Source organism: Aspergillus foveolatus, assembly GCF_047715535.1.
Source record: "Aspergillus foveolatus strain CBS 279.81 unplaced genomic scaffold BDW70scaffold_10, whole genome shotgun sequence".
Classification (NCBI taxonomy): Eukaryota; Fungi; Ascomycota; class Eurotiomycetes; order Eurotiales; family Aspergillaceae; genus Aspergillus; species Aspergillus foveolatus.
The window spans coordinates 164392-187838 of NW_027396074.1; the positions used below are offsets into that span (position 1 = coordinate 164392).

General features: G+C 53.1%; 9 protein-coding genes and 1 non-coding gene across 10 annotated transcripts; 3 read left to right on the plus strand and 7 right to left on the minus strand.

Moving 5' to 3' along the window:
* Positions 1 to 41: 41 nt before the first annotated feature.
* On the minus strand, positions 42 to 629 carry BDW70DRAFT_131185 (uncharacterized protein). Its single transcript, XM_073735943.1, has one exon. It carries the CDS (start codon positions 618 to 620, stop codon positions 459 to 461), a length of 162 nt encoding a protein of 53 aa, XP_073598421.1. The 5' UTR covers positions 621 to 629; the 3' UTR covers positions 42 to 458.
* A 473-nt stretch (positions 630 to 1102) lies between these two features.
* Positions 1103 to 1606, plus strand: BDW70DRAFT_157626 (DUF1772 domain-containing protein; the record flags this gene model as incomplete). Its single annotated transcript, XM_073740385.1, has 1 exon — positions 1103 to 1606. One exon carries the CDS (start codon positions 1103 to 1105, stop codon positions 1604 to 1606), a length of 504 nt encoding a protein of 167 aa, XP_073598422.1.
* Positions 1607 to 1838: 232 nt separating this feature from the next.
* Positions 1839 to 2664, minus strand: BDW70DRAFT_157627 (uncharacterized protein; the record flags this gene model as incomplete). Its single annotated transcript, XM_073740386.1, has 2 exons — positions 1839 to 2359; positions 2433 to 2664. 2 exons carry the CDS (start codon positions 2662 to 2664, stop codon positions 1839 to 1841), a joined length of 753 nt encoding a protein of 250 aa, XP_073598423.1.
* Positions 2665 to 6328: 3664 nt separating this feature from the next.
* BDW70DRAFT_148404 (uncharacterized protein) lies at positions 6329 to 7879 on the plus strand (the record flags this gene model as incomplete). The annotated part of the gene is made up of 3 exons (XM_073738861.1): positions 6329 to 6336; positions 6778 to 6807; positions 6886 to 7879. 3 exons carry the CDS (start codon positions 6329 to 6331, stop codon positions 7877 to 7879), a joined length of 1032 nt encoding a protein of 343 aa, XP_073598424.1.
* BDW70DRAFT_131203 (flavin-containing monooxygenase) lies at positions 7765 to 9959 on the minus strand. The gene has a single exon (XM_073735944.1). It carries the CDS (start codon positions 9860 to 9862, stop codon positions 7982 to 7984), a length of 1881 nt encoding a protein of 626 aa, XP_073598425.1. The 5' UTR covers positions 9863 to 9959; the 3' UTR covers positions 7765 to 7981.
* Positions 9960 to 10874: 915 nt separating this feature from the next.
* Positions 10875 to 10945, plus strand: BDW70DRAFT_t59. The gene has a single exon. It is a non-coding gene; the product is annotated as a tRNA-Gly (tRNA).
* Positions 10946 to 11117: 172 nt separating this feature from the next.
* Positions 11118 to 13885, minus strand: BDW70DRAFT_131206 (phosphate transporter). Its single transcript, XM_073735945.1, has 5 exons — positions 13706 to 13885; positions 13329 to 13651; positions 13146 to 13253; positions 12753 to 13084; positions 11118 to 12676 (listed from the first exon to the last, which is right to left on the minus strand). Exons 2-5 carry the CDS (start codon positions 13389 to 13391, stop codon positions 11191 to 11193), a joined length of 1989 nt encoding a protein of 662 aa, XP_073598426.1. The 5' UTR covers positions 13392 to 13651; positions 13706 to 13885; the 3' UTR covers positions 11118 to 11190.
* Positions 13886 to 14603: 718 nt separating this feature from the next.
* On the minus strand, positions 14604 to 15881 carry BDW70DRAFT_157631 (uncharacterized protein; the record flags this gene model as incomplete). The annotated part of the gene is made up of 5 exons (XM_073740387.1): positions 14604 to 14647; positions 14723 to 14848; positions 14930 to 15298; positions 15396 to 15529; positions 15595 to 15881. The coding sequence occupies 5 exons, from the start codon at positions 15879 to 15881 to the stop codon at positions 14604 to 14606; spliced, it is 960 nt and encodes a 319-aa protein (XP_073598427.1).
* Positions 15882 to 16510: 629 nt separating this feature from the next.
* On the minus strand, positions 16511 to 18225 carry BDW70DRAFT_131209 (class I SAM-dependent methyltransferase). Its single transcript, XM_073735946.1, has one exon. The coding sequence runs from the start codon at positions 17984 to 17986 to the stop codon at positions 16823 to 16825; it is 1164 nt and encodes a 387-aa protein (XP_073598428.1). The 5' UTR covers positions 17987 to 18225; the 3' UTR covers positions 16511 to 16822.
* Positions 18226 to 22714: 4489 nt separating this feature from the next.
* Positions 22715 to 23329, minus strand: BDW70DRAFT_157633 (uncharacterized protein; the record flags this gene model as incomplete). Its single annotated transcript, XM_073740388.1, has 3 exons — positions 22715 to 22779; positions 22840 to 22936; positions 23006 to 23329. 3 exons carry the CDS (start codon positions 23327 to 23329, stop codon positions 22715 to 22717), a joined length of 486 nt encoding a protein of 161 aa, XP_073598429.1.
* Between the last annotated feature and the right edge of the window lie 118 nt (positions 23330 to 23447).

Genomic DNA, 23447 nt, shown 5'->3' on the forward strand with positions numbered 1-23447 from the left:
TACGCCCGGCAGGACTTTACCGCAAAATACCAGACCACGGTCAGATGGCCATGCTTGATGACCCAGCACAACAGCGTATTGAGCGCAATCGAACAATATCAGTCAACAGCTAGGCATAAGCAAGATGAACCACCATGAAGCTCAGTTCTCTGAGACGACCAGACAGTAAAAATGCGTAAATGCGTAAATACGTCGATGCTGAGAAACAGCAACCAAAATAAACCAGATGACTACCCACGACTACTCACGGCTAATGCCGCAGATATACTAGGCAAGACGGTTTCAAACAAAGATAAACCAAAGACGGGCCGCTGACGACGGGACTGTAGCAAGCAGCACTACACCTCCTATCCAGCACAAGGGATTCCGTTGCAGCCGCCGACACAAGGCAAAGCCGGATCCTCTCGTTAGTGCCCACTAACCACCAAAAGAGGTGGCCCGGAGCTACGGACGAACAATTAGAATGATATCGGCGTCGGTATCTTATCAACTCCGATCTGGTTCTCCACAGGGCCAGATCCACCCGAGCCCACTTCTAATGGGTCGGAATTGGATGAATATGGAGATGGCTGGAGATGTACGGGATCTTGTCTCTTTGAGTCTAACGAGGACGGCTTCATGGCTGTTCAATGTACAATGAGAGGAAAACAAAGACGCCAAAAGCTGTCAGAAAGGCTTGTCCAATCAGCCAAAAACAGCCACCCTGATTTTTCAGAGGAATGGGCTGATGTACTCCAATAAAGCCAGTATCACCTGATTCACCATAGCCTACGTCACCGATCCCGACCCACCCCGGCTAGAACTGTCTGACCCCTCGCAAGCTGGGGTTCATAAAGAACGGGTCTGCGTCTGCTGGTCCTCCTTCAAGCTACAAACTACCAGCTCTAAATAATCAAATGTCCCAATTCCCAACTCCGATCCGGCTCGCCCAGGCTGTTGGCTTGACTGGAGCCGCATATCTAGCCGGTATGTCGTACAACCCTAACTCTAACCCAACCCCGGCAGTCCCTGAATCCCTGCATTACTGCAGCCGCCTGCAGTCAGCAATGGTGATCCCAGAACCCTTGATTCGTAATGAAATCTCGAGACTGGACCCTCGAGAATGAGCTTGGAGACGGCAATACTGACGCCGCGTGCGATGACAGGAAACATCTTCGCCTACAGCTTCGCCACGATCCCAGCCCTCGAAAGCTCCCAGAACAAGCACGGCGCGCCCGCGGCCCTCCTCGCAAAACAATGGAGCGAGCTGTACGCCCGAGGCAAAGCGCAGAACCCGCCGATTGCGGCGGCCACCGCCGCCGCGTTTGCGTACCTCGCCTGGTCGGTGCACTCGGGGAGATCGGCAGCCCTGCAGGTTCTTGCGCCCGCGAACGCGGCGTACCTGTATAGCGCCGCCGCGGCGCTGACTGTGGGTATTGTGCCCTGGACTCTTTTCGCAATGACGAAGACAAATGATGCGCTGCATGAGAGGGCAAAGGAGGTCTTTGTCGTCACGGAAAAGACGGCCGATGAAGTGAAGGAGTTGTTGGCCAAGTGGAAGGTGCTTAATGCGATCCGCGGGTTGTTACCGCTGGTTGGCGGGTTGGTTGGGTTTTTGGCTTTTTAAGTGATGCATCAGTATAATAATGAATGCAATGCAATGTGATGCAGTGGGTTAGAGTGGGAGGGTATAACGCGATCGATTAAACGTAAGTATGTACATATATGGAATTTATTGCAACTCAATGCACTTCCAGCCGGCCTTTTACTACTCGATACTCAGGCGTAGTCGATAGCCACCAGCCTAAACCTTCTCGAACTCGTTCGCACCAGCACCCCTCTAAGCTCTTCCGCGCCCCTTATTGCAGCTCCGCCGGTGGCGGCCTTGTTGCCGGCAGTTCTTGCATCGGCGCCTGCATGGCATGCATGTTCGCATTCGCATATACATCCGCGACCCGCTTATCCTGCTGTGTCGGCGCAAATGCCTCCATCGAGTTCGGCATCTCGCCCGGTGCCAGAGCTGTCGGGCGCTTACGCCGTCGGAAGAACCAGACCACTGCGATCGCACCGAGAACCAGTGGTATGCCGACGCCTAACCCGACACCGAGACCGACGCCGAGGTTGCTGCTGTCTGAGCTGCTGTCGCCGTCGCTGCCGCTCGTTGGTGTCGTGGTCGGTGATGAGGTCGTCGTACCTGCGCTTGTGGTCGTCACTGAGGTCGAAGTCGATGAGATACTCGTGCTCTCTGGCGAGAGACTGCTGACTACAAACTCGACGGCCGGCATCGAGAAAGTCTGGGTTGAGTTATTGCAGTCACATCCTCCGTACCCGGTGCAGCAAAACGTCTCGGTGCCGCAGGCTGTGACGCCGTTTCCGGAATCTGGAAGCGTTCACATCGCCCCGGTTAGTGGGATTTCACTTAGGACGCATAGGTGAGCGAAGGCAAGACATACTCCGGATCTTTGCGCACTGTGTCGGGCACGTCTCGACATCTCCGTTAATCCAGTCCTGTACGCTGCATGTGTTTTGCCATAATGTCATGCCGTCGTCCTCGAGCCGCCCACAGAGACCGTTGCTTGCGCAGTACTCGCCCTCGCCGCAGCATTGCGCTGGGTTGCCGTCCTGAGAGCAAGGAATGCGCGTTACATCCTCGTTGCCGTCGCGGTCGTAGCACTTGGCTACCATTTTGGCGCCAATCGGGCAAGGTCGGCGGGTAAGGGACGGGTTGCTGATGCCGGTGCTGGTGCCGGTGCTGATGCCGGTGCTAGAGCTGGTGTTGGTGCTGGGCTGGTGCTGGTGCTGCCAGATCTTCTCCCGGGATGAATGCGAGGATGGAAAAAGTGTGGATCGCGAGCTGCTGTGGTCCACGGGCGATTGCCTCAAGAACAGAAATGAGAAACCAGAGAAGAGCCGATCCGAGGCGAAAGGGAGGCTGAGCGTGGGACCATTAGACGAAGACTAAGACCAAGGGAGGCCAGGAATTTGGGGTTTTGGCAGGATGCGGTGCAAGGGACCAAAGCCCTGCTAATCGCAATACTGCTTCCTGGCGCTTACAGGCTAGTCCCAACAGGGCTTCTGGACTTCTTAGTCTATTCCTTACAGTTCAGCTCAACCAACTCAGCCCACAGCATCGTCGCTGATACGCCAAGTCATGTACACGAAGTGGGGACAATTGGGGGCCGAGTCAGCCTGTGCAGGCCACGACGGGCTATGATTTGACTTGACTCGGGCAGCAGAGATACGATTGAGACAGCGCCTGCTGCAGTCTGCATGCCGTGGTCCTGTGGGTTATTTTTTGAGCGTTTGGTTTCTGCAGGAGTAACCGAAGTTACACCGTATAATTATACTGCGCCTTGTCAGGGGCTCAAGCCACGCTAGTTCTGCACCGGGCCAGTCTTAACTCAGCCACTCAGGGTCTGCACCTCGCGAATTCTGCCTGATAATCCAGACAGTTGTGCGGAGCAATTTGCTCCCGCCAGTTAGAATGAGCGTTGACTGGTTATGCTCAGACAGCGTGCATAGCTTTGTTGTCCGAGCGGCGGCCTTCCCACTCCCTCTCCCCCCCGACCCAGTGCTTGAGCATGCCAGAGAGAGCTTAATTGAGCTTGGACGAGTTTGACCTTATCCTGGGTTCGTCTTGTTCAGCTTTTTCGAGGCAGCTCAAGCTAATTCACAGAACTAGCACCGGTCCAGTGTCCGCACCGTGGCTTACCCTAAATGGCTTACAACGATGTGCCTGAGTCTCTCTTTGTTAGCTTGCTAGAATGAATGAATGGATACCGAGCAGAGTGGCTACGGCAGGGTCAAACAGTGGGATGTCGACGCTTATGATCGCCAGGGACAAGCTTACCCAGATACATCCATTTCAATTGCACCCACTCACAGCTGGAAGCTTATTTCTTCCGCAATTTCATCCGTCATGCGGACTCATCATAAACAGCAGTACCCTCTTCAGCTTTACGCGGCAGGATCCGCATTACAAGCACCGACCAGTCGCCCGCTCGCGATTGAGAGCACGATCTGTCTACATAACAAGTCCAAGATTTAGCGATACCAAAAAAAAAAGGCCTGCAATGATATAATAGGTAAGGTCAGGGCGCTAGAATTGACTGGGCGAAGAGCTTGCGCAGTCCGTAGGGAGAGGTGAGCTGGATAACCCGCACGCGACACAGATATTTGAGCTCGCAGACGACCCAAATGATGTGGATTAGAATGTTAAGGCGAAGTGATTTGGTAGAAGTCTGGTTATCAATATGTCGAAGACGCAGGAGATACCAGGTGGTTGAATGTCCGGTAGAGGGAACTCAAGAGCTATTCTCCCGTGATACGTCGGTCTATGAGCCCTCTACTTAAGAAATTTACTTAAGAACTTTACTGATGTCTAGGAAATGGGAGCTGGTACTTTGGTTACTACATGAACTCCAGGTTTGCCTAAATCTGGTCATGGTCCCATGACCTCAAAAGTCCATAGCAAAGATTCCTGCAGGGCTTGAACTGTAACACCAGTATAGTCCCTGGAGGAGAGTTCTTCACTCCAAGATCCGCCATTTCCATACACTGTCCGTCCAGATACAATGCCAAAGCCTGCAATAACACCTGAACAGTTATTCTCCCTACCGTCGATGGCGGTCTCCGAGCCGACGAGACCTTGCAAGGAGAAGAAAGCAGAACAATAGCCCTATCAAGCCGTATCACGCAAGATTCCCCCTTTCCCTACGGCCTGTATCAGCCAAATGACACGGCAGCTCCAGAACCTGCGTGGTTTACTCGAGCATTGGTTGACGAACCAGAGACGAATCCATCATCACGCCCTTGTACACATCGCACCCTCCCAGCAAGCAATGTAATGCTACCCGCTGAACTTGCGTATTCTGGTTGTCGCTGCGTCGTTTGTTCCTTGTCTGACCTTTTTATGCTCGGATTCGGTACCTTACTGAGCCGTTGAATCTCCGCAGAATGTTCTATAGCAGTGCTACGTGATGGAAATAACCTCAAAAGACCAAGGGTCAGAAGATCCGCTCGTCTTACACATATAATCAGATGACACCCAGAGATCCACCTAAAGCCCATAAATAGCCGAGTTAAAGCTAGACTATAGAAGACTTCTACCAGAGCTTATACTAGGCCTCGAATATCGAAAGTCACGAGTGTATCCGTCAGGATCGTTTCCCACACATAATGCCTTTTAGACTCCTTAGCAGCCGTGCCGTTAAATCACGCATAACGGCTATATGAATACCCTTTGCACGTACGCCGGTTACTGCATATGTCCGGACAGAAGTCCACGCCGTTTCCGAGCTCAGAGCAACTTGCATTCCGTCCTAAACGGGCGCCTCTGGCGCCTCTTCTAACAGAAGGTGCCTGCTCCGTCCACCCTTTCTGCCTTGTCTCTGTGGGCCCTTTAAAAAATAGTGCAACATATACTTGCACAGCGCATAATGCGCGGTCTCCTGCCGCCATCCAACAGGCTTCCAATCCTACCACGGCATCAACTAGCACCCTCAGTCCGGACCTCCGAGCTCTGCTCTGTAAACTTGCTCTCTTTGAGGGTTCTCTCCCGAGCATCTAAGTGCTACGCAACAAGGTCCGCCTTCTGCTAAGCCACGTGAACGGCGGAATCTGCCAAGAGGGCGGAAACGGAATAAACACGTGTCTTTTCCTATGTGAGGTCGACATCGCTGCTAGAATACAAACCCCTAGTGGTTATTCCGTAAGGTTATAAGAACTGTCCGAGGCCGAGGCCGTATCCGAGCCCGAGTCCTTCCAGGCATCGTCTGTCAGGGAGTGTTTGGCACTCTTGCGAGGCCCGTTTCCAGGACATCTTGATCGCGGCTTGGTCAATCCGCGTATGGATATTTTTGGACTTTGGACTTCAGGAAACCCACAGTTTCAGCCTCAGTCTTCATGTTAGATCTATAGTGAAAGCTCGAACACCCCTGACGGCTGGCCCCAAATGCCAGTCCAACAACAGCACCATCGTACTCGTATCCGTCTACAATGTCGATCAATAGTCCCACAATCACCAGGCACCGACTTAGCAGTTCGAACTGTACTCCGTACTGCCAGCTCAGATTCCCTAAACAGCAAGAAAAGAGAACACGAGAACGAACTCGAGCAGAGGACCGAATAGACACAAAAGGGGGGAAATAAGCAAAAAAAATAAAAATAAAAATAAAAATAAAAAGATAGAAAATAAAAAAAAAAGGATCAAGCTCATCTTACCACACACCAATCACGGCCGTCCATCATCAAAAACGAATACGAGAGGCCCCAATCTGGCTGACTTGGCGTTCTTACTGCGTCTAGCCTACGAAGTGCCTTCCGGCTTTGCTTGACAGGTTCGTCTGACATGCACAAGCAAAGGCGCACAGGCGCACAGGCAGAAGCACAAGCACACGAGGGACCGGAGATACGACTCGGTCGGACGGCCGTTCGGTGGGACAGTCGGTCTATTCTTCCTTCTCCTAGGCTGCGATGGTGGGTTTTTGGCGTTGACTTGATCGATTACACACGTAGAAGGAATATAAGTACTGGCTGTTCCCCATTGGTTTGCTCGTAAGGCTGACCTACCGCTGGGAACTGGGTCCATTCCATCGATAGCCGTTTTACTTTGTTTGCCCGTACAGAAGTAGCTGGGTCTGACTGGGCTGTGCTGCGCCCAGGTACTTGACGTCGACGTCGACAATTATACTTATTAGTCCTACTTTTCCTCCTTCATACCAATCTCATTCTACTACAATTCACATTTTTTTTCTTATTCCCAATTCAAGTGGCTCGGATATCGCCATAAATGAGCAGATCAAAAGACAGCCTTAACTCGACCTCGAGGTACCACCCTCTCCCATTCGACCCTCCTTAGCCATACCTTTCTTGTTGCAACATGGGTATTAATCAGGTGCTATCCAGTCGAATCTCGAAGAGCCAGCTCTTCCCGCTCGCCCACCCTCCACCGAAATCTAAGTCCGCATCGAACAAATCGCCGCGTCTCCGTCTTTCCACACGGCTGCTCTTGCAGATCCAGCAATCGTCCCAGTCCCGTGCGATCCCGATCCTAGAACTCTACCAGCCGTCCACGTTTGGGAAATCGATCGCGCTACCAGACGGGAGCAGGAAGGTACATGGGCGGGATCTGTATGTGACTCAGAGCGAGATGTATACGCACCTCAAACGGCCAAGCAAGAGAGATGCGGTGGATGGGTACGGAATTGGGTATGGACATGGGTATGGAAACCGGCATGGGCACACGACGAAACCGCGCTCGGGGTCTGGAGGGTCACGCTCAGTGTCTGGGTCAGCGTCTGGCTCGGCAACCAGCAGTCGTCCGAAGTCGAGATCCAGCGGGGGCAGTTCAGGCGATGAGGGTCAGGGCGAGTGCAAGGCCAAGTTCAGGGCTAGACGGAAGAGCGGAAACGATGCCGACGGCGAGCAAGACGATGTCGTCGCGATGATACATACCTCTCCGAAATCAACGGCCGCAGACGCACAACTCTTCTTTCCCCAGACCAACCAGACCTGGGAAACGACCTCGTCCAGGCCCGGGTATTATCGATTCCGGAGCGATGGGAGCTCGATAGTATTCGAATGGGAGAAACGCCCTCCCTCGCGCTCGCATCCGTCTAGTGCCGCGGAGAATGACGACGGTGAGAGGTTTGTCCTCGGTGTGAGTGTTTCAGAACCGACGTCATCGCACACCAAGAGGCCTTGGCTGGCGCAACTGTCTAAGCGAGGCGTCCATGTGGGTGGACTAGAAGCGTGGCGAGACGAGCCGGGGCTTCGGGCGTTGATCGACGGCGTTGGCGACGGCGCCGGCGCTGGGGCCTCGGGCGCAGGCGCGGGGCTGTACACGCTCATCCTGACGATGGGCGTGTGGGTTGCGAAGGGTGAGGGATGGGTCAACTGAGTAAGATAGACAGGCGTTTGATTGTTGGTCTGTTTTTAGCGTATACCCATAATTTTCGATCTACCACCCCATATATCTCCGCTCTGTATCCGGCTGAATAATTTACTGGACCTCGTTCAGACCCCGTTCAATGCCTAGTATCTGCAACGCCAGTAACAGCGAGTAGTACCGACACATCGCCAGATTCCCGCCCATAAACCAGAACCCGGGGTGGCCGGTCTTGCGCCAGATGGTGCGCATCTCGCCTTCGCTATCGAGCCCCCAGACACTGTCTACGCGGTTGGCAACCGTATCACCAAAGATCCGTCTTGTCTGCTCGCGCATATTCTTGTACCCGGTTGCAAAAACAATCTCATCTGCTTCCAGCTCAGAGCCGTCAGCGAACCTGAGTCCCTGCGGGAGGATCTCTGCGATCTCTTCTCCCTGCTTGACTTTGATCTTCCGGTCCGCTATGAGTCTTCCAGCGCCAACTTCGATCGTGTATCCCCCGCCCCGCTGCCAGTACTTCATGAGCAGCCCGGCGTCATCAGGGCCCTTATCGACTTTAAAACCGGCCTTCTCAAGACCGTCAAGGAGCTCTTTGTCGTGCTCGTTCTGCACCGCCGTAAGCCTGACCTGCTGTGCTTTGAATTGCTCGCTGGGGATACTGTAGAGAAAGACGTCAGAGTCGTGGACCGGGGGGCCGTTCTCCTCATAGAGACCCTTCAATCCAATATTCACAATCGCGTCGGACGAGATGACGCAGGTGGACGAGCGCTGCACCATGGTGACATCGTAGCCCTTCTCGTAGTAGTCTTGCGCGATATCGTGGGCTGAATTGCAGGACCCTACGACAACCGCCTTCCGCTGACCCTTGGCGTCTGTCGCGCCCTCGAACTCGGAACTATGGCAGATGCGGCTGCCTTTGAAGGTCTCGATACCTTTGAACTCAGGCAGGTTCTTCTCGCCTGAATGCCCAGTTGCCTGGATGATATGTCGCGGACGGAGAACCCTCTTCACCTCGCCCGAATCTGTTCTCCGTATAACCTCTACCGTCCACTCTTTCCCGTCAGCATGCCACTTTGCCTCCTTGACCGTCGTCCGCGTCCAGACATTCAACTCCAGTAGCCTCACATAGCACTCGAAGAACTCCGCAAGTTTATCCTTTGGCGTGAAAACAGGCCAGTTGCTTGGGAATGGAAGGTACGGCATGTGATCGAACCACACGGGATCATGCAGGACGAGCTGGTGGTACCGTCTTCGCCAGTTATCACCTATCCGGTTCTCCTGGTCGATGATCAGCGCATCAACGCCGAGCATCCTGAGCCGTGCTGCGACGGAGAGTCCAGCTTGACCTGCACCTACAATGAGGACGGCAGGCTCTTTGTTCTCGTCAAGGTTGGTTTCCGCATCGCGACGGTCTTGCCAGTTAAGTCTAGGTCTACCACTAATTTCCCCGTGGACTGCTCCAAAGGGCCGTCGCGAGCTGACTTGCTCTTCGTGCCCTGTCAGTTCCTGGAGGACGGTGTAGAGCGTGTAGATATACCACTCTCCCTCGTCACTCTCGGCCAAGCGAACCACCCCGCGACCGGATCCAATCGCCGTCGAGGCGGTGACGAAGAACTGCACGCCGATTACGTCGCCGAAGGCATCGATGGCGCTGATCTGGGGCGACCGGAATGGAGTTGAGATGTCGATCTCAAGTTTCAAATGTTTCAATTTCTCCTTCTCGACTTGGCTGAGCAGAGATGCAATCCCTTCCCTTCCTTTCGCAGTGTGAAAGTCCCATGAGAGACAGAGGTGGTCGCGCCAGAAACTGCCCTGCTCGAGGAAGAGGACCGCTACGTCTGGAATCTTGGAGGTCGATAGGGCAGCATTGAGCCTGGAAAGGATCGATGTTGCGAGAGCGTGTGCGTTTATGGATTCTTTGGGGGTCTTGCAGGTTGCTGGGAATGTTCCCACTGGGATGTTGATGGAGCCCGGTTCGATCTTGGCGACTGGCATTGTGACTGCAACTACCAGTGGCTTTGTGGCTGGCTTTGAGGCGGCTTGCTAGTCTGGAGGACTGGGAGTGACGATGGCGGGTGCTTGCGGAGAGGAGGTGAGGAGTTTGGGGGTGTCTGGCGATATTTATAGTTCGCTACCCCGCTTCCATCCCCAGGTTGGGTGTCATTTGAGTTTCCTACATAATACTGAGTAGAAGGTATGTACTGCAGTGTCAGCAGGTGAATCCATGATACATCATATAGTAGCTATGTAGCTAGCTTGCTAGGCTGGGGCTAGATCCACGGCGGCCACAAAATGCCTGTCTAGGTTAGGTTTGCAGTGGATATTTGCCTTGAGAATACTAATGCTCTGCAGGTTTATCAGGAGTTTGCTTAGCACTGCAGGGAGCAAGAATGCCCAACTGATGCGGAATGCACCTTTAGGTACCGATACTAGGGTACGCTGCCTCCAGCTGCATCTCCCATGGCGTCTCCCACCTGCCGTCGCCAGGTCATGCCATACTTTCTCTAGCCTACGACAAACCAAACATGATTTATCAGCTGAATCTTGCATGTACCACTTACCCCATTCACCTACTTCTTTAAATCGTCCCAATTTCCTGCTCTGCTGCGCAGTTACTGGGTGTTTAAATCGGCAAAGAAATTCCACAACCTTTTCCCTTCCCCAACTGACCATGACTACGTAATATTTTCCTCAGGGTCCCAGTGCATCTTGAGTAGATGCATAATTAAGGTCAGATTCTTGTCCTTAGCGGGGAAGCCTAGTAGATTAAGACGCAGTGCAAGAATTAGGATAGCTACGCAACATGAAATATATATGCGTAGGGGTAACGGGACTCCGCACCCAGCAAAATTGATTACGTTTCTCCAATGCATTTATCCACACGCTGCCAGATATGGTTTGATATCTGAGTTTTTGTTGTACAAAAACAAAATTATGTGCAAGTCAGTTGCCGTCAAAAATTTGCAAAGAATATGTGCCCAAATAACTGCTGATTCTTCGATAAGAAGCATCATTGGTCTAGTGGTAGAATTCATCGTTGCCATCGATGAGGCCCGTGTTCGATTCACGGATGATGCATTAAATTTTTCCATTTTTCCCGGTCGTTTTTTAGATCTTTTCCTATCTTCCAAAACAACAGAACTCATTCTGTAATTAGAGTATAATATGTGAGTGACTTAGATTACTTAAATTCCTACTCTGCGGATACGGCTATGAGTATGAGTATGAGCGCGTGAGCTGCACATTGAACGGGGTATCTAGCATGCAAAAAATCTCTTTCTACACAAAACCAAGTCTCAACCTCCCCAAACAGAGCAAAAGAATCACCTTCTGACACCCGCAAACCGACTCTTCCATCCCCTCCTCCCAAACCCCAGCGTCTCGAGCGTCTCCGCCTTACCTCCCCAAAGTTTTGCCCTCCCATTACTGCTCTTTCTCTGCGTCGGCGGGATCCAGAAATGCGTCACCGCCGCCCCAATAACCATACACGCACTAAACACGATCAACATATACCCATGGCGCACCGTTTGCTCGTCGCCGGGCCCCGTGCCGAATTTATAATACGCCGAGAGCAGCTGGATCAATATCGAGCCGAGCTTTCCCGCGCCCGCGCTGATCCCGTGGCACGTTGCGCGGTATCGTGTCGGGAAGATCTCAGCGGGGATCATGTATGTTGTCGTGTTGGGCCCGAAGTTGAACAAGATCTGCCCGATAATGTAGAGAGTCACCGCGACGGGGCCCTCCTTGTGCACGGTGATGAACATGGTTCCAAGCGCGATAAAGTGGGCTGCCAGCGCTAGAAAGCCGTATTTTTGCAGCGAGACGCGGTCGAGTTTGTGGATTGTCAGCAGCATCAGGACCCCGCCGACGAAACTGCCAATATTGAGGATGATCAGGCAGTGGATGCTCGTGTCGCGGAACATGTCGTATATATCAGTTGCGCCGGTGTCGTCTGTCATCCAGGGCGGGGCTGGACCGGAGAGTTTGAGACTGTCCCAGGTCTTTGCGAGGAACTGGGGCGAGGAGAGACCTATACCGTAGAAGCCAAAATCGAGCAGGAGCCATGAGAGCGATGTGGCGAGCAGGGTGCGCCAGTTGCCCTCATGCCAGAAGTATTGCGTTATGTCGACCTTGGTGAGGCGCCAGTGGCTGTTGAGCGTTGCCGGGGTGAGGAATGTGCCTTCAGGGAGGCTATCGTGGTACTGGGAAGGAGTCCGGTCTGTGTAGTCGTCAATGGACATGGAGCGGATCGTTAGGGCTCCAGCACCGGTGCCGGCTGTGTCGGGTCCGGCAGCTGTGCCCTTGCCCGTGCCCATCGTCGTGGCTGTTGCGGGGAGCGCAGGAGCAGGAAGGACGATTTCATTCCACGGGGCAATGAGGTTGATATCGTTGAATTGGTTCGTCGTGGCCGTGGTCATACTCGTGAGAGCAGTCGACGCCGAACCGGGATACTGGTATCCCTCCTCAACGGCAGTCTCCGGTGACCCGAAGCTCGGCAGAGGCGCCGGATCGTTGAACAGCGTCGTGGCATCGAACTCGGCCTGCACTGGATCGTCTTCGATCTCCAGTAGAAAGCGTGGACTTTCGGGGATCAGGAAACGGAAGAATGTCGCGATGACGCCGGGCACGACGCCGATTCCGACCACCCATCGCCACATGATATCCACTGTGCGTGTGACATCGTCGTGTCCCTGCTTCTTGCTCAGGACGACGACGATCAATGAGACGACATTGCCGGCGATCTGACCGAGCGGCTGCATGAAGAAGACGGAGGCGATCATGCGCGCGCGATGGCGGGTCGGTGCGAACCTGATTGGCAGCCGTTTGTTAATACTTGTCTTCTAACCACCACAGCTTCGAGATTTTAGAGAGGCGTCGAACATACTCAGACGTAATTACGGCACTCAACGGGTAATCTGCACCAACGCCGATCCCCACGATGATCCTCCACCAGATCAGCCACGCAAAGACGCTCATGCTCCCGTGCGTCCCCTCCGAGGACATCGCAACGCCCAGCGTCGACGCAATCAACAGCGCCAGTTCAACGCCGTACATCTTCTTCCGCCCGTTGCGGTCCGCCAGATAGCCGAACATGACTTGGCCGAGGAGGGTGCCGCTCAGCGTGGCGATGTTGATGCACGTCAGTCGGAAGGAGGAGGTGTCTTCACGCCAATAGACGTAGGAGATCATTGGGAGGGCGATATTGCTTGCGAATAACTATTACCGCGTTAGAAATCGGATCGGTAGAATCGCCGGTGGGTGAATGGAACGAGCGTACGGTATACCCATCGAGGAAGAAGCCGACGCCGGCGACGAGGACAACAACCCACTGGAAGGACTGGCGGTCGATGGTTTCGTAGATTTGACGGGTGCGAACATGGCGGTCCTTGAATCGGAACCTATTGTCAATATCTTCTCCTCTTGCTATCAACCATAGATTTAAATGTGCGGTAGGTCGTACCTGCTCATGCTCGAAATCTCTTGCGCGATCAGTCTTATACAGTCTCGCGCGGAATTTGCTCATGGTGATGGATAAGGGGCTCTAAGACCCTTTGCGATGTTCCAGCGATTAGAAGGAGACCTTGGTTAAGCAACGAGAAGGAGGCTTGTCAGGCGAAGCACCACCATTTGACGCATGCCACGGCGGCTGGTGAATTGAATAGGCCAAGGATAAAGAATAAGTGTGGAATACAGACACCAAGACACCGTTCGAGAAGATTTCTGGAAGCCGTCAGTCAACCATGAGACCAAGACTGCCCTGGTCTTTGCCTCCCGGTAGTCTGCCTGAGACCTAGTTAGCCCACGCTGAGCCCGGCCTAGAACGGTAGTGCGCCGCACATATACACAGGAACCGCGGCCACCGAACGTTCACCGAGTCCTGGCGCGAGCTCGAGCTCGTGCCCATTCTGCCCTGCGTGGCGGGACATCCAGTCCCATGCATGCTGTGGAGACCCAACCAGTTGAGTTTGGAGAACGTGGGCATATTATCGAGTGGGGGTGCCTGTCCCTCAATCAAGATCTATTATCAAAGGCTAGTGAGGTGATGAAGCCCGTGATCCTCTGACAAGCATGATTGGAGCCGTCCCAAAGCAGGCTAAAGTAGCTCCCGGGCTGGGACTCTTGGTAGTGGGGAACCAAACAAACCCTAGGAACCAATTCTCGCCCCCACGTGCCCTGGCTGAGCCCTGAGAGACGTTGGCAGTTCGACCTCGTCGCCTCGTGAGTGTCTGACATGTCAACAGGGGGCTTCTTTATTGGTGGCGGCAGAACTGGCACATTGGCTGTGTCAGATAATGTCAATTGTTCTTCGTAATGCGACGTAATGGCGCGGGAGGACAAGCACTGTCACTGCATTCCTTGCTACCGGGTGGGCTTGTGATCGTCATAGGTGTCGGCTTGCTTGTCTGCTTGCGTTGCTAAGTCTTAATAAATTTCTGCAAGATGTAAGTTTACGTAGTTTTAATTGCAGATCTTGAAGAGAGGGAAAAAAAAAAAAAGAAAAAATCTGCCATGTTCCAGCATGTCATTATGAGTTAGAAAATAAGTGTATACATAGTAAACTCGGTAGGAGTAATAAATAAGCCGGCCACCAACCAAACCAAAGTGGTTATCAAACCGAAACAAGGAAACGCCCTGGTATCAATGCTAATCTAACAAGTTGGGAACATGCAAGCCCAGCGAAATTGGAACACGAGATCGTAAACGGAGGTCAAACCGGAACAGACAAGCCAGCCACTCATCGATTATTGGCTGCGAGGAATTCACAGAACGCTTTCTGATCTGTTCAGCCATTGAGAATATCAGCATCTCTGAGGCAGAGGAGAGAAAGAAGAGGAAAAGACGGTGAAGACTTACCGTCGCTATCCAGAAACGAGATCTGCAGCGTCCTCATCTGCGCCAGATGGTCAAAGTTTGGCTGGAGCTGAAGCACCACCGGCCGCCGCGAGTTTTTGCCTGGTGTGACGCTCTCAATACAGCTCACTAGGTGCCATTCACTGTAGTCAGCGCGCAGTCCATAATGAATGTAATTCACTGCAAATCTGTAAGGCAAGTGGAACCTACATGGGATGGAAACGTATCGCTTCTTCTCTTTCCTCTGCGAATTGGCAAAGAAGAGCATCACCAGTTTTCCCGTATGGTCCTGCCTTAGGATCCGCAGGTTCTGCGATATACACTCTTCGCCACGGCCCTTGGATTTCGCTTCGGCGATGCCTGCAATAAAGACGATCCGCGAGGCGAGGATGAGCTCTTGGAACTGTAGACAGTCCAGCCAGGATTCGAATATGTAGGAGAGTTGGGTTGCAAAGACGGTCGCGCCGGTCTGGACGGTCTGCTCGTCCAGGAAGGAGATGCGGAGTGAGGACGGGGTGTAGGGTTCTGAGGAGGTGATCGGGTGTTCGAGGTGGGGTACGGGAAGGCGGGTTGTATTAACTGGTAACGCATTAGTCGGTTGGATTCCTGAAGATGCTGATATTGGTGCTGAAAAGGAAGAAGGAAGAAAGGGTTGAGGGGAAGGGTGAGCTCGTACAGCTATGTAGGAAGGCAGTCTGCTGCCCGACTGCGCCGCCTAGTTCGAGGCATTTCAAGGCGCCGGCGAAATCCTTCCGGATATTGATGAATGTATACCGGAGCTTGAAGAGTCTGTTGCTCCGAACGAAGGACCTAACAGTCGCATCGCATCAGCCATCTTACCCCACCACATTGCACTCGAGTTGAGGTGGACATACACCGTCACCGCGGGGTTGAGCGGTAATCGTGCAACCTCGTCATTGAGGGAGCCCTCTCGCGGCCGGGATGCGGGAGACACTGACGCTGAGGTCGACGGCGAAGGAAACAAAGACGGGCTCAGAGAGGGTGAGAAGGGCGGTTCAGAGACGAAGCAGAGAGAGCCGGAAACGGACGAGCGGGACGAGGTCGCGGTCGAGGGGGTAGAAGAGACGGTCGCAGTGCTTTCTCGTCTGGCAGAGGCGGGAAACGGCCGGTCTTGGAGATGTTCGTGAGAATATGGGATCATGGTTGGAAAGAGACCGAGGAGAGCTCGACAAGGGTGCTGGTGGTTTAAACTGATCTTGAGGCAGGTGGATGGAAGTCGAATAGATGCGACAGAATGACGATCTGCGGATCACGGCTTGGATCGGCAGCAAGACTGACATGTCATGGGAACCAGAAGAGAAATGCTGGACAGAGACGAGGGGTGGCACCGAGTGCCTAAGTAGCCTCATCTCCCTGAAACCTGGAGCCTGAGCCTGGACCTGGAGGTAAGCGCAGCAGCTGACATGAGTCGCTAGCAGCTGCTGGGAACCGGCCATCGAAGAACAGGAACGCATGTGTGAAAGGGCTGGATCGGAAACAGTTTAAGCGGTTTAGGTAGGATATGGTCCCGTTAATCCCAGCGTGATACTCGGCAGATACCGCGCATTGGCCGGCATCAGAACAGGGCTGGACGCGGTTAGGGCGGGGGCTGGCAACGTGGGTAAATGGATGGCTGCGATCAAAGCATCCAGGCCAGGAACAAGTGGAGCTGCAGCTGCAGCTGGCCACTGGCCAGCTCGCTGCCCAAGCTCGCCAACTCTAGTGGGAGGGCTAGGAGGGACTACCTCGTGGCCGGAGCACTGATCGTGGGCAGATAAGTGATGTCTTCCTGCTTCTACTGCTTGTCTTGTTCAAACCGCCAATTAATTAGTCTATACAGGCTCTATCAACAGAATTGGACAGCCCACTCCAACCGGGTATCCTGAACAATTCAACGGGAAAAAAAGAGAAGAAAAATGCCAATGAGAAAACTCCATGATCTGAACAGCTCCAAAAATTGTGCAGCCATTGATATGTTCAGAAAACAACCTTTTTGCCCCCAAACGCCGACAAGAGAAGGTGAGGTGCCGTGCATGCATACGTGCGATATGAAAACCAGCCAACGAGCTCGAGACGGACAATCCACCAGCCAGTGGACCGAAATCACGCCTGCTTCTGGGCGATGATGCGGTAGCTCGTCGTGACGAGCCGCATCTTGTCCATCTTGACGAACGCCTGGCCGTCCAGACATAACCGGTTGATCAAAGTCTTGAAGTGGCGCGGGAGCATATGCGCCTTGACCAGGCCCAGAATGAGCTGGCGCATCGATCGGAAGTACAGGTCGACCTTGTCGATCAACGGCGCCTGCAGGCCGCCCACGCTCGCGTTGTCCGACCGCAGGACCGTGAACCCGGCCTCCATTAGCGCATTCTCCAGGATCTCCGGGGTTGGCGTGCCGACGGCGCCGATCAACGGCTTGACGCGGCGCATGAGCTCGGCGTGCTCGGCATTGGACGGGTCGTACCCGGGCAGGCTGACCCAGTCGAGGAGCGAGATGCGCGCGCCCGGCTTGAGGACGCGGTAGATCTCGCGGAAGAGCGCCGGCAGGTCTTTGCACAGACTGAGCGCCTGGATCTGATAGAAGGCATCAAAGCTGTCGTCGGCGAACGGGAGCGGCAGGCTGTTGAAATCCTGGACAATGAACGAATTCGACTCGAACCCAAGCCGCGTATTAAACGAGCGGGCCTGCGCGACCTGGTTCGGGTCGATATTGAGCCCCGTCACCTGTGCGCCCGAATACTGCGACATGTGCGCGGCGACGCGGCCACGGCCGCATCCCAAATCCAGCACGCGGTCGCCCGGCTTGAGCCCGATATCGTGCGCTATTGACTCCTCGTACAGCAGCTGGTTCTCGCGGACAGTCGCCTTACTGCTCATAAACGGTGGGATATACATCTTCTCCACGTCACCGAGCGCGCAGAGATGGTTGAGCACCCCATAGTACGCCTGCAGGCAGTCGCCCACCTTGCGCTGGTAGTCCTCGCCCAGGGTCTCGACCATCTGCTTCTCGTCCGACCAGTCCAGGTTATAGATGATATATGAGGCCATGAAGTCGTCGACCTGTTTCGACGTCAGGTGCTGTAGATACCGGAACGATTTCCAGAACGTCTTCCACCGTTTCGGTGACGCCGAGTTGTGCAGATCGGGTAGGGCGTCGAAGTTCGCTTGCGACAGCTGGACGGTCGATAGCTTCTCCTTCTCGGCTGCGACGACGTCCACCGAGCTCTCGGAGCTGCGGCCAGACCGGTGCGATGCGAGAGTGGTCATGTTTGGCTAGATACTGAGCGGAGCTGAAGAGTTCGAGAGCTGGAGAGCTGGGGGCGCAAACAATGAGTGAAGACTTGCGTCTAATGAGTGAGACTAGAGTCTATGGATGTGACTAGAGTCTATCATCAAGCATCACAGCGGAGATACCATCCGGGGACGAGGGGGTGTCGGACAGGCCCGGATTTATAGGACGGCTTAGTGAGCGACTTTACCGGCTTTTTTTTCCTTTTTTTTTTTTTGTCATCGCTCCGTCTGGGCCATCTCGAGGAACCGCGCGGGCCGAAATATAGGGAGTCGACAGATGACCTGCCGTTCTGGCAGTTAGCAGGGGTGGCATGAGTGGGTTACGTATGGGACCAGATCTGGACACTGCCGGAACTGTCGGAAGGCGCACCAGCCCTGCGCGAGCCAGTGTGCCAGTGATGAGTCAATCATCCTGCCTATGCTGTCCCTACTCATTGAATGCGGCTGAATATCACTTACACGCAGTCTCTTCTCTTTCCTACCACTACCCGTAAGAGTGGCCTCCCTCCCGTCCCTCTGCGGCCTGGCTATAGCTCGAAAGTATACAGGTGTATACCTGGAAATATACTCCGTCGACCTGCCAATTCTTTCCTACCCCACCTGGACTTGGCGTCTAAATGCTTGATCAGCAATATCTGGGCTGGTTGAGTTTCGTCATTGGCTGGAATTCTCCCTAGCCTTGCCCGATATAGTCATGGTCACTGCTCCATTTCTACCCATTTCTTCTCATTCCGATCCCCGCTCACCCATACTTCCTAATGGATCCTGAGAAGGATCCTCGCACGGACAATCTTGTGTATTAATAATTTGTGGCTGGGCCCTGATCAGGAAGCTCTCTCCGCCTGCTGCCGCCTCGTCCCGATCCCTCGACTGCGTCTCGCTGATTCAGCTTGCCGCATATCCGTCTGATGGACGGCTTCTTTTTGCCATCCTTCCGTCTCTCTTCCATCCAACGGCGCGTGACCGTTGGGCGAGCAAAGCTCGCCGATATCTTGTGCCGTCGAGGCCCTTCTGGCCCTGGATTAGAGCTGCCGCTCAACATAGAAGGCCGAGTGCAGAGCCCGTTGCGTCATGGGACCCTGTGATGGACAGCCAATGGCCAAGTGTGCCCTAGGGGCACCCACTGACGATCGTTTTCGTATTAGAAGCTCCAGGATCATGCTGGGATATGTACGAGGTAAGTACGACGACGTAGTGGTACACAATACTCTGTGTATATTTTCGTCCTCTGCCGAGTTTCTTTCCCTCTCTCTGAGCTGGTCTGAGCTGGGAGGACTTGAATATTTATCCCGCCTTGCTTCACCAATCCTCCCCTGGATGGCAGCTGTCTTGAGTGCTGCAGCCACCTCGCTGTCTTCACCAGTTCTGGCATGGGGCCACGCCGGGTGCTCACCGGGCTCTCGTCGCAGACTCGCACGTCATGCGAAACCAGCTGGCGGCGCGTCCCGCCTCGCTGCGAAGACCGACGGTTTCCTTATGACGGTGAAAGACGCGCATTCATCCTACAGGAGCCGAGTTGCATATCACTTGGAGTAGCCTTGGAGTAACCGGGGAAGACCATTCCGTCTCCCGTATATCAAAATATTAGTCAATGCAGGTTTGCTGCGGTTCCGCGCGGAGCGATGGCGTCCCGCCAGTCTCAAGACCTTGGTCACTGTCCACGTTCAGCAACGCACTTTCCACTATCGTTGGATTCCAATTACTCTTTGCTCGTCGCTCTTCGCTCCTTTATGGCACCCTTGACAGCCACGTGATTTTTTATTTTTATTCTTTATTCTTTTTTCCCCTTTTGTGTCTGCATCCACTCGGGCTGCTATACACTTCCAGTCTAGGAGTATACAGATACCTCAACCAGGACAGAGCACTCGGTCGCCCACTACCTGCAATTAAGCTTATATTTAAGCATTGCTTCTTCGGGCGCTTGTCACAGTGGCCTCCATACAGAAACAAGAACCACTCTGGGTCCACTTAGCCAGGCAGCAGGGTTCCGGGAGCAGTGTCTCGGACGCTAGCTTTCGCTTAGGATAAGGCGAGTGGCAAATCTGGTCGCCAATCATGGGCCCGGCTTCGCCTTTAGTCTAAAGTACTGAAACGTGCGAGAGTCGAAGGAGGGGGGCGGGCTCTAGGACCGTTAGGTAGGCTACCGTATTCCATAGGTAGATAGGGAGCCGTTTGTGGAATTCAGGGTCCCTTCGCTGCTCGTAACCTTATAGTGCTAGCAGGAACGTGTCTGTTTGGGACGGGATTGCGTTCATCCCGAGGGTACAAGTATAGACAACCCTCGGGGAGTGGGTACGAGTAAGTACCCTACAGCAGAGACGCAAGCCGACCTGAGCCAGAATCCTTACTGCCAAAGACCAGAAACTGTGACAGCGCCGCATTGGCCTTCAGCTGGGGAATGGTATTACCTAGCTTGGCGTACCTGAGCATACCGTAGGCCAATGAAACGGTATGTCATCTGCCTCGAGTGGCTGGAGACGGCAGCTCACAGTGGTATAATGGCGAGGCAACGCGGGCAAGATTGATGATCAGGTATCGTTTCGACCCAAGAAGACGCTTTGCAAAGGCGGAAAAAGTAAGACGGTGTAGCCATTGGTGTAGCCATGAAACGCATCGTCGACTTAGCCCCATGAGACGAGCTTACACTGTGACTTCAAATTTGAGTTTTATCTCACAGTCCCTCGCTGCAAGCTGATTCGATAGAGTGTGGAAAAGGGGAGATTCGAGTGGGGACCAGGAAATCCGGGCTGTGTATCAGTATTAGCCAGGCGTTCAGAGAATGAGACTGGCAGTTGTTATCTGATCTCGTCAACACTTAGTTCTTACTGGCCTTTATTACCCGTTTACCGTGCGCAACTGGACCCAGATAGTCTGCTGAATCAGCTTCGATTGCTTCGGTTCCTCAAAAAATCCCGTGCCTCAAAGGCTTCCATCCAATGTTTCCATCTACAGAAGCCTCTACGTAATTGGGCTGAGAATATTATTTTTGCAACGAGGCATTAGCTGATATGATAGAAAGTGTTGGTAAACAGAGACCCGGGAAAGTCGGCAAGCTACAAGCATGCATAAAGGAATACCTACTTCAAATCCAACATAAGCGCAGCGTTATCGGAGGGGACTTAGTGGTCATTAATACTTTCCATCCGCCAAAGGGAATACGATAACCTGTGCAAGAGTACACAGGTAAGGCGGCGGGTAAAAAATGTTAGGTGTCGTCTTGGTCGAATGCTCTCTTAGTAATCAGAAGAGCCCATGTAGTTAGCTTGTACAGGGGGCAGCACGATCCGGCTTCTGCCCAGATGTACGGAGATAGTCAGCTGGCTATTTCAACCTCAATAGCATCTACTAGAACCAGGTAGTTGTTATAGGATAAATAACTCACGTTCTGCGACCGACGCGAATACCCTGACCGCAACACTGGAATGGGGCGTGAGGAGGGAGAACTGCAGACGGGAATTATAAACCGTCCTTTTGCGCTTTCTTTATTGGATTCTTCTTAGACTATCAGTTACGACGTTCCGTCTGCTATAGACAACATATTCTGGTTTGGGCACTTTCACGGGGCTTTTCATGGTGCTTATTGAAGGACGATATCAGAGGTAGGCTAGGTCAGAATTCAAAGAACTGTGTTTAACAACCTTGCTGTGCACATATCTTACATAAATCACTGCACGACGGTCAAATTTCGGCTGAAATGACTAGCAAAGTCATGTTCTATAGGTCAGTGAGGAGTCTTGGTTCGGCACCCTGTAGCTTTGCAGATGCTATTATGTTCCGGCTGGAAATGGGACGGAATAGGGGCAGGCTTGTTGGACTTGCTTTTGTGCCTGATCCTCATGGACTGCTACTAAGACTTAATGATCTGTGAGCCTCGGAAGTAGACCGAGAATAATCGTGGTCTTCTGGCAGTCCAGCACTAGCGAGTCGGCTTTTTAGGCTGGGTTGCCCATATCGATTGCTGTTAGGATACAGCTAGTATACTACAATACGGTGTGTAAAACAAGGCTTCTCGTCCACTCAGCTGTAGTAGCTAAACCATGGTCGATAACGCGTTAGAGGTGAAGAGCCCCGGTCGTTGGTGCTCTAGCGAGTGAGAAAAGCTGAGTTTTAGGTAAGTGTGGGTGAGAATACCACCCTACCGGGTAAAGCAGGGATGACCACAAAACCTGGACGAACTATACCACAGCTATAATGCATTCAAGGTTGTATCCGGTTGGTATTCTCGACAGGGGGGCGCAGTCGATATTCTCGATGAGCGTCATCTGCCAGCGAGCAATATCACATCGAGAGCCGAGTGTGGAGCAGATGGCATTTAGTCTCGGATCTACATTAGAAACAAATAACATTTCAAACTTTCACATGAGACTGGGATGCTTACTCTGGATTATCCCTGGCTGGCACTTGGCCTTGATCCTCTCGTGGTTACCTTTGCAGGTCCCATACCAGCACGAAGAGTGGCAGTCTCATACAGAACAATGATGCTGGTCCGTTTGAGCATATGGGCAATATTCTACTTCTACAAGTTCGAGTCGTAGCACTCTTAGTTTGGCCAAGTGCACATGAGGAGCTTGCAAGATTAAACGTAAGCAAAACTGGATAAAACAGTGCCCGGCAATCTGGTACGAATACACCTGAAAAACACACTGGAAACCAGCATGAAAAACACGACATGAAGAACATGCACGCTACAAACACAACTAGTTGTCATTGCGTATAAGGCGCTGGGTGAGCCAGTGGTTTCGCAAAGCCAGTACATACAGGCAGCGGCACTGGTAGTGAGTGGTTAACAATCTAGTGCATTGTAAACGATAGTGCCTGATGGGACCTACCTCCTGGGATCCCAACCGCAATTATCATGCCAGGGATCAAACCTGACTTTTCCAACGAGGTTTGCGAATGGTCACTGGCGGCCTCTCGACCACGGCCCTGTTGATTTTCAGATCAGCTACTGCCGTCAGTGGCATAAGGAAAACCTGTCAAGACTCACAACCTGACCGAAGAGTTTCCACGCCTGATGTTCGCTAAGCTCTGCTTTGCTTTAGCCTTGGGCAGCCGACTTGACTTGAGCTCCGCCACTTCGGCCTTAAGTGAGCGACAACGAGCTCGATGAGCAACAATTTGCCATCGCATGCGAATCTCCGCATGTCGCGCCACTGCATGGGCGTTTTCAAGAGCAGCGTGCTCGACCTGGAGCTGTTGAAGCTCATCATTGAGCCTGTCGCGTCCTTGTTCCAGATTCGATACTGTCGACTGCAGCTCGGTTCTTCGCGTTCGCTCCTCTTGCACCTCACTAGACAAGCGGTTGATCTCACCACTCATTGTATGCTGCTGCTGCCCCAGCATCTGGATCTCATCTCCATGGTGTTGCCAAAGCCTTTGAATCTCATTTCCATGGAGCTGCTCCAGCCTCTGAATCTCATCTCTGTGATGCTGCTCT